At 42.5% G+C, this 22735-nt stretch overlaps 1 protein-coding gene across 2 annotated transcripts in view; it reads right to left on the bottom strand.

Moving 5' to 3' along the window:
• The window catches only part of EGFLAM (EGF like, fibronectin type III and laminin G domains), a 75473-nt gene extending 54648 nt beyond the window's left edge, over positions 1-20825 (bottom strand). The window contains exons 1-4 of one of the 2 annotated variants that reach the window (XM_039709810.1): positions 20285-20825; positions 4797-4909; positions 2782-2865; positions 1625-1651 (exon numbers count right to left, since the gene is read on the bottom strand). In XM_039709810.1, coding sequence (XP_039565744.1) covers positions 1625-1651; positions 2782-2865; positions 4797-4909; positions 20285-20810 — 750 coding nt within the window. In that variant the 5' untranslated portion in view covers positions 20811-20825. The remainder of the gene's footprint in view (positions 1-1624; positions 1652-2781; positions 2866-4796; positions 4910-20284) is intronic. The other variant, XM_039709811.1, reaches the window with a different exon arrangement.
• Positions 20826-22735: the final 1910 nt, after the last annotated feature.

The following is a 22735-nucleotide window of genomic DNA, read 5'->3' as shown; positions in this document are numbered from 1 at the left end:
CCTGGTGACAACTCCTTCCCTGAACTACTGGTCTCGGCTGGTCACTCCCCATTTTGTACTGGTATGTTTAGTGATTTGACAGGGAGCAGTGCTGCTCTCCAGGGCTCTCTGCCCAGCCTAAAACCTCCCACCTTTAAAGCCTACAAATTTTTATTGCTTTTTCTTGTTTATTATGTGCACTTGTGTTCCTGAATATTATGCCCTGTTAGAACAGCCACCTATACTAAATGGTACTGCATCTGCATTTCCCCTGGTTGCTGTCACTTACATATTCTCTACTTTACGATGATATAATACACAATAATACATTATCCACTTTGCTAACACACAGACACATAAACAGAAACAGGCAGTGCAAATCAGCCCTTGCTGCTACAGCAGTCCCATGTGGCCCAGAGAAGCCTCCAAGAAAGCAGCAGGGTCATACCCAGCACCAGGAGAGGAGTGATGGAAACATTAACTATGCAGACTTAACCACAAAACTATTGCAGATTTCTGTTGAGTTTGGTATGAATACAACAGAAAGCATTTCATCGAGAACACCACTTCCTGGAGGATTAATGACAGCTGGGAGCTGATTAATCCCAGCCATTCATACTTCTCCACAAGTACCCCTCAGAAGTGTTATTTTTATCAAGCAGAAAAAAAGTGCCCAGTATGGAACCTCAATTCTGAAATGCCATAATCCAGACTCAGCTCAGCTAGGATTGAACCAGATAGTCCTAGTTCAAGTGCATCCCAAGGACTCAAGCTTCCTGTAGTCCAAACAAACTCCACTTACTTCAGACCACAGAAGATCTGTGGGCTCCACCAACCATGTGAGATTCCTCTATTCCTAAAATAGCTCTCAGAAAACAAAAGTTTGCAAGAGGCTGTTGATGCTAGGAATTTCAGTTAAACACTGGAATTGCTGTCCTTCTCCCACCCAAGCCCGAGCAGCTCCTGCTTGCTTCCTGCTCACAATAAACCCAACCTGTTCACTGCTCACAGGAAGCAGACTGGACTGAGTGCAGGACTGGAAATAATCAATCTGATTAATTCACCAGCTGCAAAGCCATTAAGAGAGTTGGTATTTCTTTCAAACTTGTTTTATACTAGTAGCTAGTCTCCCACTCCTTCCTCCTGGGCGTTGCAAGGCTGGCCTCTTCCTGTGCTCCTCCTCCTCCTCCTTGGCTCTCTCTGTGATGGCTCAGGTTTTTCCCTCTTCATCTCCTCTCCAACTGCCTGACTTTGTAATTCCCTTCTACTGTCTGTCTGACTACCTGACTGTCCCCACCATCTCTAGATCCTCACTGCCTGGCTATATCTCATTTCTTACACAAATTTACTCCACCAAAACAAGACATCCATAAATACCTCTGGTGACTGAGAAAAAGGTTTATCCACTGCTAAAAAGGGAGCTGCTTTGCCTACATGTATCCACCTCGCACACCTGCGGACTTTGAGCTTTTTGAGGCTACTATCTGCTAATTTTGACCAAAAAAAAAAGATCATGTATAAGTGCTACACAGAATCAACATTTGAGATCAACTTTTGTGCGTGTCTGTGTATAGACAAAGTCAGAAACATTCCATTTTATTTTTAATCACATCTGTGACCAAGTTTCATGTGAAGCAATACTTACAAAAATTGCTTGTCCTTCAAGTTGACCCTGGGAAAAAGCAAATAAGACTTGTTAAGAACTAAAATAATAAAAAGTGATGGCAAAAGCACATAAATAATGGGTCAGGGAATTAAAACAAGACCAATGCTGCAGCATATAGCAGTCTGTGTGGCTGTTAATCATCTGCATGAGTACCAGGATACAGACTTTCCTCTCCCAGTGATTAAGAAGTACTGCTGTTAGGATTAAGATTTTTAAAAAAACGGTGCTGTTTGATCTTTCTTGGCACTACTAGCAAAACTAGTTTTTAAGAAACAAAAAAGGCAAGAAAGGAATACAGAGATAAAGATAACAAGGGAGAAAATAATGCATGAATAAAGAAATTATATATAATGACAGCAATATTTTTTCATTCACTGTGATCCCAGATCCTGCAGAAGTCAGAACTGACAACCAGAGTGACAGAAACCTGCAGGAAATCTGAGCATCCTCCTCACCCACACTTCTAGTGAGGAAATGGGGCAGAAAAAGGGAAGAAGGAAAGAGAAGGGAAAAATGAAAAAAAAAAACCAAAAAAAAACCCCCCAAAAAAAAGAAAAAAAAGAAAAAAAAAACCCAAAAAAACAAAGCAAGAATACAAAGGAGATATAAAAGAAAAATCTTAACTTTAAAAACAATGGAGAGAAATTAAAAAAGTAATCCTTTCAAGAAGGAAATAAACACCAGCAGCTGGGAGAATCTTCTAAAATATGAACTTGCAGAACTGCAACTAAAGTGGCCACATTTCAGGAGGCCACAGTCTCACAGAGGCAAAAACTCTGTGTGTGAGCTCACACAGCTGTGTCAGACACTGCAATATACATATAGTGATAGTGCAGCTGCCCCTTCCATGTGTGAAAATGCATGCATTTAAAAGTTCTATTTTAGTAGATTTACTGACAAAGGTCACTACTAGGAAGCTGAGAGCAAGTCCAATAGTTTTATATGATAAAATCCTAGGGAGAAAAAGTGCATCACTCAAACACAAAAACATTGCGATTTCCTTTTGCTCAATATCCAGAGCAGATCTGGGGCTTGGATCCTCACCATATTTCACAAAACTACAAGGAAACAGTTGCATGTTTCCACTTGCATGTTCTGCTCCAGTGTTCTGATTGTTGATGAAAAGAAATACTCACCATGCTAATCATATCCAGACTCAGGGGAACATCGTGTGAGAGCTGTTTAACTGCTTTGTCACCTTCAACTTCTGAGTAAAAGACCTTGGGAAGAAGATACAGTCAAACCAGTTACAGCAATAACTCGGTATTTCAGAATAACTTCAGAATGAGTGCACCAGTGCATTATTCTCACACTGAGGACAGAATTTGAGCCCCTGCCTTTTCAAAAGCAGGAAAAGCTGAAGTCCTTTAATATTCCTTACGTATTTGCTAGAAGTTGTCAGTGTGACCAAAGGACACCATCACACAGTGAATACACTTACCTAATGTGAAACACAGTTGTAGTGCTTGTAGCACAGGCCTGAAGCTGTTTCATTGTGCATCATTTGTCTGTGGTTAACATGGACAGCTGAAGATTTGTGGGACTAGTCTGCACTATACAGACACCTTACTTCATGCAAGAAAGATGTTGACATTTCATGATGATGACATTATAAAAATTGCTCTATCATAAAATGTCTCTCCACGTCTGTTGCCATGTACTGGAGACTAATGAGACAGACAATCTGCTTTTCTGCACATAGACTCAGAGATGCCAGAGGGTCAAGATACTACAGTGAAAACATTTTGGGTAGAGCACTATTGATGCTGCTTGTCATTGGTTTTATGATCATGCCACACACCAGCTCAAGACTTGAAAAGAGAAGTGGAGCTCAGATGCTTGATCACCATGCATGAAGAGTGACCACTGTTTACTTAGACCACTTACTCCCTGCACCTCTGTTTTCACAGAGAAGAGTGGACCCAGCTACACACAAAGCCCACCTGAGGCAGCTCCTAGCCACAGCAAGTACTTTTTGGAGTTTTAGACTGTATATGCTAGTTCATAGCACTTTCACAATAAAATGAACTCTGCAGCCGGGCTGCACTGGTGTCATTTGCAAGACTGTGGGATAAAGGAGCATGTGTACCAGAAATATCTATTGCAGGGATTTTTCTCTTTCTTCTAGTGTACATTAATAATACAGAGCAGTAGAAATACTCAGTAGTATTCTGCTTTCCACCTTTTTACATAAAACTGAATTTGGGGCATTTTATTCCTGGAAATTTCAAATCTGTCACAGAAAACACTAATAAGAAAAACTGCTATTTGTTTTTTTTTGTTGTTGAAAGGGAAAGCAACACATTCTAGTCAACATCTCACACCTTTGGTGCTAATTTCCTACTGACTCACTTCTATTTTGGCACTGAGTTTCATTGCCATGGAATACCTGTTAAAACAATACCTAACAAAAATGAATGAATGGCATGTTAATGCTCATTGTTTTTCTTCTTGCACGCTAAAACACAGTAACCAGTTTAGCCTAGCCCTTCTGTTTTCTCCTATAGGCAGAAGGTAACATGGCAGAGGTTTGATGGGGGTCAGAGACTTCCCAAAAAAATTGCTGAGTACAACAGGAATATCATTCAGCTTCTTTAACAGAAACTGACTTCTGAGGAAGGGGGCAATAAAACAAAAGCCCTTTTGATATTTATGGCTGCAGGTGGGTTCCCAGGGATTCTATGCAGTACCTATCCAGGAAGAGACTCCATGAAACAGTCCTTCCCTTGTACCTGCTGCAAGTCTGGGAAGTTTTAGAGGCTTAGTTTGAAAACATATTCCTGCTAAAGTAATCCTCAGGCTGGAAGTACAAGTCAAAGGATCTGCATGGCCCTCACTTGCACAGTGCAATATTGACCTGCTCTGCTCTACTGTTTTATCAGAGAGCACTGAGACCTTTGCAGGAAAACCGCAACAGAAAAGCAATCTATATCCACTGCAGACCCTTGGCATCCAACCCAAATTCCCATCACAGCTTGTCTCTAAAACATGAGCTGCTTGTTTTAAGGTTACAGCTTAGTCTGCTGAAGCCCACAGTCCCCTAGGTGCTAGCCCTTTCTGGGCAGTGGCAGTGTTTGTGAGGAGAAGGGGCTGTCCTGCTGGTTTCAGTGTGTGCAGCCTGAGGCCAGGCAGCACACGGAGCATTGCTTACCGTGTACCCCGTGATGGTGCTCGCGTGCTGCTTTGGCATCTTCCACTGCACGCTGAACGCTGTGCAGTTCACTGAATCCAGCAGAATATCCAGAGGAGGCCCCAGCCGATCTGCTAAAAACAAAATGGCATTGTGTAAGGAGCCATAGGACAAAACCCCTCTCCTTTAGCTGCCTGGCAGGTATGTCTTTGAAAAACAGGCCTGAAGAATAGCTGCCCTCACTCCAAACTATCAAACCCACACCACTACTCAGATTTGACTTGTGTGTCCCTTTTCCCTCTTCGCTTCTGACTTACAAGGTAGCAGTGGAACACCAGGAGAGGGAGTGCAAAGGGGAACATCTCCTCTTCTTAGCGAGCAAGCTTGCTTAGCTTAGGAGCACCCAGTGCTTCATGCAATGCCATTGAACAATGCATAGTCTTTTAAATATGTTCATGAAATGCTGGATACTACCCAGGACCCAAAGACAGGGACACTCACACTCATACAGTACAGTTATGGCACAGATTCAGACTACTGGGAAGGTCTCCAAGGAATGGTCTGGAAGGCAGCACCTCTCACACCGTATCTGTAAGTCGTATGGACATCTTTGGAGAAGGAAAATCCAACTGTGTGGACAACATACCATCTTTCCTGGGCCATCACCCATTTTCTTTATTAGCATGGACTTAGTCCCATGGATTCCTACTTGGTCCAGGGGCTCTGGACACAACATGTGCTGTCTCCTATGCTCACCTTTTGCCCTGTACTCAGCAGGAGCTGGAACCACACACCACCTGTTACCTAAGGGAGCGGCAGGGGACAAGCACCCAGGGCTGGTGTATCAGTGTCCACTTAAGAAGCATTTCACATTCAGAAAACAGCTTTCCAACCTTCAAAACACCCAATGAGGCTGATTAGCATTTCAGCTGCATTAGTATTATTAGAAAGAAAGAATACCCCCTAACATTCAGTCTTAACATATTCACAGCATCCTTGTGTTACTTTCTGGGGAAGCTCTATGAGACAAATTTGCTGGAAGGCATAGGTGCTGAAATAACAAATTTTAACCAGCAATGATAAATAGTCATGTAAGGCAAGTTTCAAATTCATATTCTGTATGCACTATAGGCCAATAACATTATTTACTGAAAGTATTTGGTGAATAATTTGGAACAACAAATAAATTTGAACAAAATGCAATCCATTTGTAGACTATCTACAAACAGAGAGACAACATCTGTTTAATAAGGAGCCACATAATGAATTATTCACTCAGCCCTAGAAAACACTACTATCTCCAGGTTGCAGATGATGAAAGAGACACAGAGAGCCAAACAGTGACCTCAGTTACACTGGCCTATAAATTGTCACTGTGGAGTAAATACAAAGCCCTGGACTATAACAGAGAAAACAAGAGCAAGGAGCCGGAGATCGCTATATTTTTATCCTCCCTGTTCAGTTATCCCTTAAAGTTAGGGAATTCCCCTAACACAACAGGGATATGGCTGGATGCTTGCTTAGAAACCAGGCGTAAATGCCATCAGCCCTAGCACTGTCTTTGCAAGCAGCCCCAGGTGATGGCTGGCGCCCACCACAGCACTGCATCCTGCCCTCTCTGTGACAAAGCCGTGTGACAGGCAGGCACATGGCACTCACTCTGCGGGGGACCTCCTGCCTCATGCCCAGACCAGGAGCCAAGAGGAAAAAGAAAGCCAGTGGCAGCTGTGACCCTTGCACCCAGTTATATCCTGGGGAGGCTAGAGGGCAAGGCAGAGAGGAGTATCTCATGCAGCATGGCAGTCCCAGAGTCCTCTGCTGTCACCACTCCTGGCCTGACAGCTCGGTGATGTGTGTCTGGGGATTCAGAGTCACTTCTGGTTGTCAGAATCTCTCACAACCTGGCAGAAAGTAAAAAATGTCCATTTCTGGACTGAACTTTCCCTCCTCAGCCATGGCAAACTGACGGCAGGATCTGACACAAGCATTGTTTATGGCACTGAGCTGCAGGAGATGTCATGGCTTTTGAACAACCATATCAAAGCTGTTTGTCAGCTGACCACAACTGCTGCAGCACATGCCACTGCTCTACTGACAAGCCATTTTGAGATAAATCTGAGCTTAATGTATTTTGCATGATTTTACAGAGCATCATGAATTAGTCACACTAAACACAAACACTGAAGCTGGTCTAAACATTTTTATCTTTATGTCAAACTTCATGTTTAGACTATTAAAAATAATACAGAGTTTTCAAGGGTAAAACTCTTGGGGTATTTGTAGTTTCTCCTACAATTGGGGTCAGAAATACCTCTTCTCAAAACTCAGAGTGAAACCTCTGTCAATCTGGTAGAACCAGGGATAGTGCAAAACCACAACGGAGCCTCCTCCCCTCTGTACCCCGTGGATGGGGAATCTGCAGACAAGGGGGGTGAGACATATCCGCTACTTGTGCATGCTCTGAAGATCTGCCTGAGTGATGATCCCCCTGCCAGGGGCCTCTGCAGCTGGGTCAGTGAATACCTAAGAAGGCATGGAGATTTGCTCTGATCATAAAGAACAAGGAGCCAATTTATATAAACAATAAAATTAAACATGTTTTGTACAAACATGTTCTCCTTTCTGGCCCATCAGGCACAGAAAGTTTGATAGTGTCCAAAATGCATTTATGGTAATGGGAGCAATGACTCCAGAGCCATGCAAAGAAGCCATTAATCAAGGGGGAGCACTCTCACACATATTATGACTATACATTGTGAAAGTATATCAAACACAAGAACTTAATGAGGATTTAGCCTCATTAGACAAACAATGCTGAGCTGATAATGTTGTGTTTACTTTTCTGTTTACAGCTACTTTCCTTCCTGTTTATACATCTTTGGTTCCATACTTCTAAAAATATGCAAAAAACACCAAACCAGTAAAAAAGTCACCAAAGAAGCTCTCCAAGTAAGCTGAAGAACACATAAGAAGTCTCCCTGAGATGGAGTAAATTTTGCCATTTCAAAATAATGACCATTATTTAAATTTTTGCTTCACAAAGGCAACTCACATTAAAAATGGTGAAAATCCTTATGCCACCAATACAAGTGTCACTTTCATTGTGGCTCCTACTGCCACGTACAACAGCCTCTGCCCTTATACTAAACACCATGGACTACCATCAGGTTGGCCACAGGCTAAATGCATGCCTCCTGGGAACATCCCCAGCCTGGGCCCATCGGTGGTGTTACCCTCTACTGCAATGAAGAGATGAAATTCTTTGCTGTGAAGGTGGTGAAGCACTGCCACAGGTTGCACAAAGAGGTTGTGGATGCCCCAACCTTGGCAATGTTCACGGCCAGGTTAGAAAAGGCCTTGAACAATCCAGTCTAGTGGGAGGTGTCCCTATGGCAAGGGGATTGGTATTAGATGGCCTTTAAGGTCCCTTCAAGCCCTTAGCACTCCACCATTCTATGATTCTATGCACCAGTGCCTCTAGATGCTCCTTGCCATCACTGAATGCACCAGCAGAAATGCCAGTTCCACATCTGCCTTGTGATTTTGTGCAGTTACCTCGAAACACTGTGCAGTTACAGTAGAAACACTTCCAGTGAATCCACCCTGTGCTCCCAGGCCAACCACGCTGGCCTTGTGCAGGGCTCAGGAGCAGCCACCTCATCTGGATCCTTTCCTACAGCTACTGCAAAAAAACTGCTTCTGCAGGAAGCTCTTCCTTCCTTCTAGTCATGGACTGAAACCGAAATATTACTACTGTGATGAACAGTTGTGAGAAAAAAAATCTCAGCTTTAAACCAAATACTTTTCTAATGTTCATAAGCTTCACATTTGGAGCACTTTGGATAAATTGGACAAAGCTCATCCATAGTAGTATATAATACTAGTAGTACTATTTTAGAGAAAATTTCAAAACTGATTCAAATTTTAAATTAGATTAAAATACTAGTGATTAAAAACAGTTTTAATCTTAAATACTGATGAATGGAATATCTGCAAGGATTTGTGTTAGAAATTTTTCTTTTAGAATTTTAATCATATTTTGAATTTAATCTTTTCTTTTTAGATGTTGCTGTATCAAGGCACGCAGGTAGTGACAGGTACTTGCAGATCCTGAAACAACATGCAAATTCGCTGATACATTCCACATGCAATAATACAGTAATACATATAAGGGAAAAGAGATGGTTAATTTCATCTTTATGAGTTTGTTGTTTGGAAAATCAAAATCTTTATACTACATTTCTGTACTACTCTTAACGAGAGAGCATAAGCCAGTGAAAGGAGATAAGCATTTCACTATTTTATTCCTAAATCTCTGTGGGTAACAGCCTAAGAAGTACTGACTGAAGGACTCCTTATTTTTCAGGTTGACGTGTCTCCCATTTGTGTCCCATGAAACAAATGAGGCTTGTTGATGAAATGCCAGTTGTCACTACTAACCTGTCACAATGTAAGAAAAGAGGAATTTAAAAAAGCTTAAGAAAATCAATTCAAACTAATTCTAAATTGAAGTTTTCAGAAAAAAAACAAACACTTTCCAGAAATACATCTGAATTTCTTGTTTGAAACATTATTTGTGTTCACCAATTCACAAAAAAACCCAAAAAACCTCCCTATGAATTTTATTAAAATAGCATTTTATAATTGTAATAGTTGTTTTCAAAGGAAAAAAGCTTGGCCATTCCAAGAGGTGAAACAAAGTGTAGAACAGTCTATTTACTCTCTCGGTGAAATATTGGTGAAATTCTTATTTATTAAACAATAAACAGTGATAAGGTCTTTTGCTTCCCTTATTTTATGGACCGAAAGTTATGCAAACACCACAGTGGAAGGAAGACAACATGACAAACTGAAAAGGTCAGGAAATTCTAAATTAAAAAAATATGACATCTTTAAATTTCTTTGAAGCCTTTTCCAGCTCCCACTGCCCAGCAGCAGTGCGTAAGAGAGCAAGAATTTCTCAGCCACAGCAACTACAAAGGACAAGGACCCGAAACTGGAAAATCTCAGCCAGCCTGTCCTGGTTCTGCACCAGGGGCAGCAATATCCACACACTGAAAATCTTGACAGTCGTTTCTCTGAATGAATCACCTACCACTGGATCAGATCCTGCAGCAGAGATGGCAGCTAGCATGGCCCTAGAGAGACACCATGGTTTTTCATTCAAACTACAGTGCACAAGTCTTTGGAGAGACTAACCTTCATCAGTCCTTTAAAAATACTGCAAAAGAAACCACAATGAAAAAAAAATCTCTCAACATTTTAATACATAACAGGCTTGGACTCATGTGATGTTTTGCTGATGCTTATATAGCATCTGTTATCTGCCCCAGGGACAACTGAGGTGACAGTCACTGGGATTTTTATAGCCCAGCAAAGGGGAGTGAAGGATGCAAAGCTCAGAACTTAAGCTACAGAGCAACACCATGAATCCCATTAAGAACGAACAGGCACAATGTCACTGGTGGCTTTGTTGTGGCTTTTCCTGCTGTATCTTAGCCCTGCAGATCACTGAACAGAAAGGCAGCAAGGGGAAGTTCTCTCCTTACACTCCTTCCTGAGCAAGGCTCTGCTCCCAAGAAGGCTCCAGCTGCAGCAAAGGGAAGGAGAGAGGAGGTGAGCCCTGCACAGTGCAAAAGTGACTTCCAGGACTGAAAGGGAAAAGCAGTAACTGCCTTTAAAAAAAAAAAAAAAAAAAAAAACCTTTTGGAGAGATATATATAAAAATTTCTGGCTATGGATGGTTATGCCCCGGACACACTTTTGAAGAAATCCTGGTGGTGAAGGTTATAAAAAGCAGGGGACATCATATCTCTGAGCAAAGGTCTAGTTTGCAGCTGTCTTGCCCTAGTCAAAATGAGCACATCAGGCAATCTCTAGGCAACTCTTACAGGTTTGTGTTTTTAATAATTACTGCTCAGAGGCCAGTTTGATTCACACAAGTGCATACGTTCATACCTCGTACCTGCACCTGGATAACTTGGTGGAAGTTATTTTCCTAATGGAAGCATTTTCCACTTCCAGAGGAAATGGAGTATAGGTGCCTGTAAAAACTCCCACCAAGACACTCCACATGCACAATTTCCAGTGTATTTCTGGAAGTCTGAGTCAAAATCTAATGCTTACTCCCCTAAAGCCAGGCTTGTTCTTTGTCCATTTAAGCCTTAGTGCTGAGGCATGGCTGTCCTCGTTCCGGATATCTCTGCAGTACCTTGGCCTGGCAGAGGAAATTGGTAACCCTTCTTGGAGAAGGGATGGGACGGCACTGAGGCTCACTTCTCCCTTCTCCAGCCTACAAGCTGCTTGAAAGCTCAACATTTTCCCTGACTTGGGATTTCCTGTCCGGGCTCCAACCTGCCTTGTCCCTCTGGTTGTGTCCAGTGACTGCAGGCTGCAGCCAGCCCCACTGCCTGCCCTGCCATGGCCTGCCTTCTCATCAGCTGCTTCAGCAGCTGAAATTTTCAAATAATGCCGAAAAAACATGTCTAAGATATTTAACTTACGTGGCAGAAGCAGCTGAAATCAAGCAACAGTACATCACCCTGTCTGTGTAATAGACTTTTGTAATCAGTGGGATGGGCTGCTTAGGAACCAGTATGCCAGTAGCATATCCTGGCATCTCCCATCCTTTTTGTCTCATGGGTTATGCATCCAAGGTGCTAGGAAGCACAAATACTGGAGGAGCTTCACAAACCACTGCACTTGGAAAAGTAAAAAAGCCAGTGAAATCGTAAAAATGCCAAATAAATAACTTGAAAATTTATTATCCCATCAATTAATATCACTTATTTTTCAGGTGTTTGCTATCCAAATCTTATTAACTCAGTGGAAAACATTGAAAAATTGTTCACAACAGTTGAAAAGTGTTCTCCTTGATGTACCTTAATTGGTTCACTTTATCTACTTCACATTTCTCTCTTGCTGAAACCCAGAACAAAAGAGTTCTTGAAGAAGCATCTTACTTGGTACAAGAAAATAATTAAAGGGCAGCTTCCTAAATAGTGACCAGATAGAAAAAAATTACAATCAGACAATCACACATGCATTACGTACACGCATGCAAAAAGATTAAAGTGTAAAGAGGACAAAGCTGACCATGTGACAGGCAACAAATGGGCAGGGGGAGGACGTGACATGCAGCATTTGGGTTTCCACAATCCTTCCAAGTCCCAAGTGGCTGTTTTGAAGCTCATTGTTCATGGTCCTGCCCCAGAAAGTCTCACAAAAATCAGCATGGGGGTTAATTATCCCTGAGGTTCTGGCACAGGCCTCATAGAGGTACACAACACAAAGCGTAGCAACCTCCCACCAAACAAGCACTTTATACTGATCACAATACCAGAAAACACTCATTTTTCTGTAGAAAGCAGAGTAGTTGGTCCAGTTGATATTTTGACAGGGTGGAGGAGAGCTCAAAGGAAGCTAAACCTGCAAGGTGAAAAAGATGTTTCCAGGACATCCTCGTGACACTGCAAAATCACAGAGGGTGTGAGGCTGGAAGGCACATCTGGAGGTCACCCGGTCCAAACCTGTGCTCAGCGCACGCTCAGCTACACCGGGTTGCCCAAGACTTTGCATAAAGAGGTTTGAATATTTCCAAGGACAGAGACTCCACCACCTCTCAGGCTAAATTCTCAGTCACCCTCACAGTAAAAAAGTATTTGCTCTTGTTAAAGGGAATTTCCCTTTGTGTCCACTGCCTCCATCCCTGTCACAGGGCACCACTGAGAAAAGCCTGGCTCCATCTTCATTACTCCCTCATAATTTATATACACTTGTGTGATTCCCACAAGTATTTAACTTCCTAAGAAGATCTGGCATCTTCTCAAAGAGCAGGAAGTTCTTCCCCAACTCAGTTCCTCCATAAGAAATGGGACAACTTCAATACCTTCTGCAGTCAGCAAGTCTCTCCATTCACTGACGTTATCAGTAAAACCAGAGGAAATTCTTTGTCTGTACTAAGTGACTGAAATAACTGTGGTTTTCAAACCTGAATCCCTGCACTGATTTAGTGTGGGACACAGCCTGTGCATTCCAAGAACCAGTAACAAGAAGCAGGATGTGAGCGCTAAAAGACCGACAGGGAAGGACAAAACCCCCTTTGGTGCAAGAGACAATGAGAAATGGAAATATATCCCAGCATAAAGAACAAATACATGGGGCAGAAAATAGCACATGACCCAGGCACAGCTATGATGGCCACACAGCTAGTATCTAATGTTCCCCAATCGTCTCAAAGCATTCCCTGCTCACTGTCTCCTGCAGCGTGTAAAGTCCAACCCTTTTTCCCAAACCTCTACCAGGGCTACCTCATGGAAACCATGCCCTTTACTTGGCATCAGCTAGTCCAAACACCTGGCTTTTTTTTTCCCTTTAAAGCCATTTTAGGTGCTTGGTCTTTGTCCAGAAGCCCCTGAAAGAATTTCTTATATTCTGTAGGTTTCTTCCTCCATCCTATGACCCTATGGCTCTGCAGGGGTAAATGGCTGGAAGGCCCTCATCTCACCCCACTGAGTGAGTCCTCTGGCACACACATGGACAGAGAAACAGTTCTTGGCTGCAAAGCTCAACTCTGCCATTGTGACTGATCAGTTAAGATGGGAACATTAGCAACCTGCAGACCACAGGTTCACATGGGAACAAGAACATCATGAAACGGGAACAGGAACTAAAAATGCCAGCAGGACACCAATCTCCATGCATGGCTGGAGTATCAGCTGCAATGCCAACGTCTCCGTAAACAATCATCCTCATAAAATGCCTGCTTATTTTTGGAAACATGTTACCTTCTCCTGTAATTGTCTAGAAAGCAGAATATGAAAGAGAACTCACATTTCAGTTCCAAGGAACAGATTTTGGCTTCTGCAATCTCTAATTAAACCACAAAAATTTTGGTCCTAGACACATACTTTCCATCATCTACACTTTGATGGGTTTTGTTCACAGTTTGGCTTCCTTCTTCTTAAAATGATACTCTAGTTGAAATTTTTAATGCATAAAGGCAATTAAACTTGAGTGAAATACTGTATAATTTTTGCCCTTAGGATTTTTTATCAAAAGATTTTTGAGTGCAGAAACACAAAGCCAGTCTTGATTTAAAACTCTGTAAGTGCAACAATACCTCTGTCACAGCAGAAAGATCAGAATGATTTCTGTAGTATGATCAACATTCACAGGATGTTCATGTCCCTTCATTTTAGAAAGACGATTTTGCAAGTTCCAAATGTACATAGGTATTGAGGTATACCATCGTTTTCATAGATGCCAGCAATTTTAACACACTTTTAAAATTGAGAGGTGTGAAGAGTAATCTGTTCTGGGATTCTTCCAGCTTCAGAGATCTTTCTGTGCAAGTAACACTGGACTATCCTCTGAAAATGTCTGTGCAAGTAACAGACTATCCTCTGAAGATGTGGGGAAATTCAGAACCACTCAGTGTCCACTTCTCAGAACTGTTCTTGACACAACTGCTATTTTCACTGTTACATAAAATGTGTTTATTCGCTGTAAGGTTAACATATATAAGGGGAAAGACACCCTATCACTACTTGGGGATACACTCAGAAAGCCGTGTTCAGCTCTTAGCACCTGCATATGGTTTCTATTTCCTAGCTTAAAAAAATTATCCAGGATAACTTCAGCGATGCTTAAGTGAGACATCTTTTTAAGAAAAGAAAGCCAACGCATTTTGGCTATCCACCTACAGGGATCCAACCCAAAAGAAAAAAGGGTCTCTCCCACGACACAGCTGTCCTATCCCTTTTGAACAAATGGCTCCCTTTATCAATACTGTGTGGATTCCTTTTTCATTAAAGGCCAATATCCTGAGGGACTTTCCTCAACAGTAGTCTTTACTCCTGAGTGTAGCTACCCTATATTCAGTGGAAGAACTGGCATGAACTGGGTGTATTTCATACTATACACCTCTCACCTGCAGAGTTTTATGGATCATCACACAGCGTATCATTATCTAGGTTTCAGTTAGGCACCTGGTTGTGTGAAAGCTTTCCCCCTAAGCCTTCAATTTTCAGTGGCTTATGCTCTCCTGAAGCAGTTACTTTCGAAGATTAATTCAGGTGTGCTTGTTCTCAGCTCAGTGGCTCTGAGAAGTCTGAAAAAGTAATGTTGATATTTTGCTGTGGTTTGGATGGTCACATTACGTGAAATAACTAATCTGGTTGTCATGTGTAAGCATCTTCACTAAAAGTACAAAATAAAAGAAAATAAAACCTTGCCTAGCCTTACCCAAAAGTATTTCATTTCAGTTGGAATAAGTCATGAAGAACAGGTTTGGGAATTTGTTTGATTTGTAGGATTTTTTTTTAGATAGATCATTTGTTTGTACAGAAACCAATTAAGAAATCTTATTCAAGATCACACATCTAACATAATCTCCTGTGTCCCTGTGATTTAGGAAGTCTTTTATTATGCCATCATAGACCACCATCACACATTCACTGATAAGTATGGCACCCAACTGTACACTCAATAATGAAATAATAAATTCTGCAAAGACCTATTCATGGCTGTTTGCTTAGATTACAGGTATCTTTAATATAATTTAATGACTTTTTAATATGAAAAACTTTCTATAAGAATTTTAGAGTTTCATTTCCTTGTGATAGAAAAGTTGTGAAAAGGTCCTATCAGTCCTGCTTTGAGGACATGAAGCAATAATAGTCACCTTTTAAAATTAATTTTATTTTCAATTTTTAAAAGAGCATAAAAAGACCATAAACACATATTAAAAGAGAATAAATAGAAACATGCAAAAACGTGAGTCCCAATTTAAGCATGACCTGAGGAGTTAGAAACTTCCAAGTATTCTCTCAGCTAATCAGTGAGTTTTAGGGGGCACTAAAGAGAACTCATGCACTGAAATTTTCCAGTTTAAAAAAACAAGGTGCTATTCTGTTCCTCAGGATGTCTTTTGGGTGACTGACACTCAGAATCCCTGCCTTAAAGTTTAAGCTGAGTATCACTGTTGGATGTGTTCACATCTAATAAGCTGCAAACAGTACACAGTGTTGTGTCCTGTCTAGTCCAGCGTCACTGAGAGAAAAAGAGGTTTTTTCTGCAAGGCACCACGAAAATCACTTACACATTATCACTCAGTTAAAGCATTGACTAAAATTGGGGTACAGCTGTGATGAGCACCTTATAGGAGTATTTCCACTGTCAAAAATGGCATGGCTGGAAAAGGATAAAAGCATAAAAAGATTCCATTCCCATTTTCAAAAATAAAAATATGGCTTGTGAAGGACTGGCGAGCTGTCAGAAACAGTCTGTGACAGCCTCAAGGTAGAAAGATTTCCCAAGGATCACTCTAGTGCCCTAACTCCAAAACAACCCCTCCTCTCCAAAGCATCACTGCGAATGCCAGCATCTGGTATAGAATGCCTTGGCTAATTTTACCTTTCTGAACACTGGTGGAAGCCTGAATAGTCATTTCAGACATTGGCATTGGCAAAATGCTGCAAATGAAAAACATTTACTGAAAGTTTTCTTGTACAGAGGAAGACTGCAATTTCATGGTGGAAAGGGCACAAGACATTTTGCTGCAAGTGAGACTAACTAAAGTCAGAAAACATACTTCAAAATGAGTAGCAGTGACACACAGAGTATCAAGTGGACTAATTCACCACATTCCTACTGCTGCCTGGAAAGTATTATCAGAATGCTCCTATCTGCATCAGGTGAAGATGTGATTGATCAGTTTTCAGAATTTACCAGACCGAGGACCCCAGAGGTACAAGAGGAAATCCAATCAAAATTAGAATGTCACATAATGCTGTGATGCAACTTACACCTGGAGGTGACAAACAACAAATACATATATAATGAATGCTTGATTTTACTGCTGTTGAATAAATCAGGCATTTTTGAAACTGTAAGAGGATGATACTAATCTTCCCTCAAATAAATTATTCACATCTTCTTTATTAGTTCTAGCTCACAGATATGCAGTCTCTGACAGCCCTACATCCCTCACATTAGGAATCATTCAGCTTCCGAGTCATTCCTCTTCTCAGACACTTCACACCCAGCAGCAAATCAACCTTACCCTTACATGCTTTACGTGTGGGATTTATTATGACAGTGAATAAGAATTCATCCTATTGTTGTTCCAAAAAAACTGTAATATTTAAAAACGCAAATAAGCACCTTCTTTCCCAAAGACTGTTGCATTTTTCACATCTGTAGACCTGATTTCAAGGTAGTTTGACCTATTTTGATACAAAAATATGGCTAGATTTTCAAAAGTGTTCTTTATGTAGCAGCTCTTATTATAGTCAGATTTTCTAAAGAATTCAAGTATCCCAGCGCCAAATCCTTTGGAAAAAAAAGTCATTTACTGCAGTGCTGACCAAGGATCTGTACTCTTCTGAAACTCTGGCCCTGGTATTGAGTGCTACTCTCTTGTAAAGTCTTCAGTCTTTAACTGGTCTGATTCCTCCAGCATTTATACAGAAAGCTGGTGATATCTACTGCTGTGGACATCTGGGAAAGAGATACAAGCCAAATTCTTTATTTGTATTAGCTGGCAAGCATAATATATTTATAAAAGGAGAAGCATTCCTAAGCATCAGATATGATTATTTTTATTCTCCATACAGACCATCTTACCCGTTTTATTATTCTACAGGGCGTTGGAATTTTACACTCTGTTACTAAAGAAGCATCAATGCAGTACAGTGTAAGAACTTTATGCCATGAACATCCACAGGACTGGTTAGCTCTTTCCCCTACAATTCTCTAAAATCACAATATTAAAATTAAATATTATTGTGTTTGTATTAGTAGCATAGTAACACAATGGGAGCTAGCTTCAGAATCTCTAGTTTTCAATCAGTTGAAACTTGAAACAGAGATGGGAAAAACCTGCGCCTTTGCAGAAGGCAAAAGCAAGAAAACAATGTGAAAGCATCAGTATGAGTGCCAGTTTCTGGGAATACAAGATATAGAGAATCCCGAGAATCCCAGGCTAATCTGTTCCCAGCTATACTATTCACCACCCGGTGTCTAAGGATTTGTTTTAAGCCCTTCCCAAAGAGTCTGTCATCCCATTTTCTTGTCCAGAAAATGTATTATGTAACTGTAAATAAATGTTCAAATTATTTTAGCAGTCATCAGAATGTCTTGTATTTGAGTATGACAGCCTTTTTCCCTGAAGATTAATTTAAGAAGTTGCATTTGTGGCCATTTTGCTACATATTTTCAACTTCACAAACAGATTTCTCACTTTGTTGCTTTCTTGGGATTACAGAACTGATCTTTGTAAGCTAAACCCTGAACTGAAACTTGGGAAAAATGGAGATCCATTTTACTATCTTTTTTCTTTTAATCCACAGGACCTCCAATTCAGCTTCTGTTATCGAAGATCAACTGGTTTTATGACTTCTCTCTTGATATAACATCTTGCTTTCACCTCAGTTAAAATTCCTGTACAAGTCTCACTTTTATCACTATTAAAAGGGCAAAATCAAAGAAAAAAATCTTGAAGAACTTTTTTGTATCTTATCTCTTTACTCACTAAATGTGTAATTTTGGATTTGTGAGTAAACAATAGTTCTTTTCCACTTTTAACCACCCAGCATATGATATGCTGCAAAACAAGGTGGAGATGTTCCAGCTACTTGAAACCACACCTGTTCTGAGTGTTTTGAGAGCAACATTTCATAATAAGGACCCAGTCATGGGATGCTTGGGAGCCCTGAATTCCAACAGTCCCCACAAAATGCAGATGGGATATATCTCATATATATATACTGCACACAATCTGTATGGGGGAGCTCCATCTTCAAATCTTGCTACAAGTGGATTTTGAAATGTTTGAAAAGATTTTGAAATAGTTTTGCCTAATAAAACTCATGACTTCTTATGCAGCAAAAGAAGCAAGAAAAGGATGATTGAATCAGTTGGTGAAGATTAAACATGTTATAAAAAATTAACATAAAAATGTGTGCTAACAAAAGAAAGGTAAACACAATACAAACATATTAATTAATTTCCTTCACAACACTACAGTTAAATTTCCAAGCTTTAAGCTGTTTTAATTTAATGCACAGAAATACATTTTCCCCATGTCTACCATTCTCCTGTGACTAGGACTCCAAGAATATCTTAAAATATTTACACATCTGCCTCCCCAACTTCACATATCCAGTATTTTTAATGCAAGCTACTAATCAACTCATTCACAATGCCTGTCTGCCTAATTTCCTCAAGTACTTAATGGTGGCTATTATGACAACCAAGGATCACGGGACTAGATCCCTAAGAGACAAGGTCAGACCAGTAAAATTAGCCATCTGTCCAGTAAGGGTTTTAAGCTCAGGCTGTATTTAAGTATTAAGTTTCCAACTGTACAGGCATTTGTTTTCTTCTCATATGAGCAAGAAAAGGCACAACAGTGATTCTAAAAACCAGCAACAAAAATCTTTCAATACTGTGGGATAGATACAAAGAGGATCTAAAGCTACACACACTTTGTGAGATGAGGCAGAACTTACTAAACTTTTTGCATTTTCAGCTGAACTGATCTCAGTGAACTCAGTGATAAGAGTCGGTGTTGGTCACACAGACTCCAGGACAGTCCCAGTGTTTGAGACAGTCCCAGGCATAGTTATCTTCTCTTAGCTCCGCAATTTGTAAAGTATACAGAATGTCAAACTTCACCATGCACTATGTCTCATCTCATTGTTTACATTTTACCTTACTGTTTCATATGCTGCAGACTGTAAAAGGGCTTTAACAGACTCGGGGTTTTAACTTTCAACCTCTAAGGGCTGTGCAGGACCTCCTTGATCAGCGCGCAAACCTCCCTTCGACAGTCGTGGGAACTCTCCAAGAGGAGACGGGCAGCGCTCATCCAGGAGCAGAACATACACCACATACACGGCAGCCAAATTTTTGGGACAAAATCATTGTTTTCCTAGTAATTATTTCCCCCCCACATTTACTACTCTGTGTCTTAGGTTATTCACTGCCACGGAACAGCCTTCCCGACAGGTCACCCCTGACTGGCTTAGAGGTTCACCTGGCTTCTAACTCTGCTCACGCCGCACCGCAGGTAACGGGATCCAGGCAAAACCGGATAAAATTTTTGCCGATTTCTTCCGCAGTAGCTGCAGCCTGGTCCTGTTTTGTGAATCGAGTGCGCCCACCGGCACTGGGTGCAAGATGTCTGAGGAAAAGGGTCATACACCGACCCGGCAACTTCACGGGTCCCTGCCACTGCCTGGGCATCCTCTCCTCTCCGTGAGAGGGCGGCAGGGCTCGCAGGGAAGGGCGAGGAGCGGCGGACGCCCCGCCGGGCGCCCGGAGCTCCGGGACGAGCTCCCTGACCGGGGCCGCGGCCATCCCACGGCGCTGCCCCGCTGCCCACCGGGGGCTGCCGCCCGTGCCCGACCCGGGGCAGCCCCGGCTGCGTCAGAGGGACGCGAACTTGGCCGGAGCAAGCGTGTGGCGGGGCGGGCACCCCCCGTCTGGCGCTGCCCCCGTCCTACCTTGCCGGCGGGGGATGTTCCTGCGCGGCGTGGCCGCACACCCGATGCACGAAGCCAGGAGCAGCGCCAAGGCGAGGCAGCGGCGGTGACAGCCGCCCGGCACCTCCATGTGCGCCGAGTCCCCCCGCCCGAGCGAGCGGAGCTGGGGCCGCTGGCCGCGGGCGAGGGGCGGCGAGGAGCGGACAGCGGGGCTGGGACGCGCGCCGGGCAGGGCCGGGGAGGGACGGAGGGAAGGGGGAGGAGGCTGGCTCCGGCCCTTTGATGGGATTACGGCCGCTCGGCGCGGGGCACGGCTCGGCACCTCCCCCGCGGGGCGCCGCCGCCCCGGCTCGCCCGAGCCAGCCCCGGCGGAGGGGTCGCGGCGTCCCCTGCCGGGAGAGCCCCGCGCCGCCCTGCTCAGCACACCCCCTGGGTACCACGGGGCAGCGTGCCACCCCTTCCTCAGCGGGGAGCCCCCCGCCCTCGGGCCCGCTCCGCCCTGCGGGACCCCAGCCCCAGTGCTGCTCTCCCCAGGGAGCATCGGCATTTGGCACGGGTTTATTCCTTTTTTTTTTCCGTCCGAAGGTGCGGGGCTGAAATGCTAGCTTACTGCTGGGGCGAAGGCGAAGCTAGGAAGAGGATTTGGTGAGGAAATTGTTGCTGAATTAAGAGGATAAATTAAGTTTAATCCCCACCCCCCAGATGGAGGCTGAGACCTATCCAGCCACTCAGACTAATATAGAAACCCCTTTGGAGATTAGAGGGGATGGGGAGGGCAGGGGGAGGAAGGCAAAGAGAAGTGCTGGAGTTTGACCATACCAGAAAAAAACTGAGATAAACAAGAAATCCAAAGCATCTCTTCAGAGCAGTGAAACATTGGTGGGAATAAGGACCAAATCCATTTGGTTCAGTATCCCATCTTTGAAATTTAAAAGACAGAAGGAAGTGCAGAAACTATGAGATTATCTGTCCTCTGCTCCAGGTCTCATCCTAAGCTTGGTTAGTTAGAGATCAGTATAAACCCTGAAACACCAGAGTTGTTATGTCTTGGGGGTCTGTGTGGGCTTTGGTTTAGAAATTTGCTTCATTTGTTTATTTTGCTGCTTGCTTTGATAACTTTCAGTGGGTTTGATGTCCATATAAATTATGTATGTTTATACAGTCTCTTTGCGAATCTGTAAAACTGATACTCTGTTCAATGAGTTCCATGCTGTAATTTTATGACATGCAGAGAAAAACCAGGAAGAGATCAGAAGAAAAACTGTCTCTCTGTGGGAGCAATGCTGATATAGGAAAATAAGGAAATCTGTACCTCTTTAGGGTATGATAGGAGACAAGGAAATGGTGATGAAGTCCTTTTGGACAGAAGATCAGAGGAAGGGAGTTTGATCCTCTATCCTGTAAAAGTACTGCAAGTACTTCGTGAAGAAGTTAGAGGCAGTAATCAAAGGCTTTACAGGAGAGAATGGAGAGGACAGCCCTTGCCTGTGTCAGAAAAGGAGAGGAGACAGAAACCTGGTCCCCTTAGAAAGGGCATCATCCAAGTTTCAGAGTGATCACTGCCAGGAGAATATGCTCGAGGCTAAAAGAATTAAAGATGAGGAGTAGTTTTGTTAGCGTGATTGGGATGCCAGTGGTATGTCTGTCTCACACTCTTATCAGCCTGCCTTTTCAGAGACAGAGGAATTGCAGTACATGTGGGAGAGCTGCAGGACTCATGGCAGAAATTCCTGGCAGGGTCAGTAACTATGGTGTGCTGAGAAACTGCAGTTCACAGGGCAGAGAATGAACTCTGGATTCCATATTTGCCCAAAAGGCACATGGACTGCTCCCTGCTTGACAAAAATGGCAAGCAGATCACAGCCAAGGGTGGAGAAAAGCAAAGCCTGTCCTTTATATACACTCCAAGTAATTGGGGTTTGTACAGTGTGCTGTCGTCAAATTCATTGCAATTTCTGCTTTTCTTCTTACTTGATTTCCTTGCTCCCTTCCTTCACTCCCCCATTGCTTTCCTCTGACTTCCTTTTCTGGCAGTACTCATAATAACCACTGTAGTTTGTCTTCTCACATGTGTCTATCTACCCAAGGTATTCTGTGATTAAGTTGTAGTTGGACATATTGAGGCCAAAATGATTGGAACACCAAAGTTGATACTGCTGAGTTTTAGGCATTTATAAGATTCAGACAGATTTTGTAATTTTAATTACAGTTTTAGGAGATTATCTCTGCAGCCATGCAAGCTGGCAACCTGCCTTCTGCTGCAATGGAGCAGTATATTCAGTTCTGGAGAGGTGCTCTTCCTGAAAATCCTACCAACAAAAGTAATCCACCACAAGCCTGGTGAATTCCCTCTAAATAACAACATGATTCCCAGTGGCTTTCTCACTGGTAAGATTTTTACACTCTCCTCATTGGCATAGTCCCTGTTGTCTTCCAGTAGCATATTGATTAAAATTAATAAAACTTGGCACA

The sequence above is a fragment of the Passer montanus genome, unplaced genomic scaffold (assembly GCF_014805655.1).
Source record: "Passer montanus isolate IOZ18808 unplaced genomic scaffold, ASM1480565v1 scaffold22, whole genome shotgun sequence".
NCBI lineage: Eukaryota > Metazoa > Chordata > Aves > Passeriformes > Passeridae > Passer > Passer montanus.
Note: the sequence above shows the minus strand (reverse complement) of the source record. Positions and strands in the feature narration are given on the sequence as shown.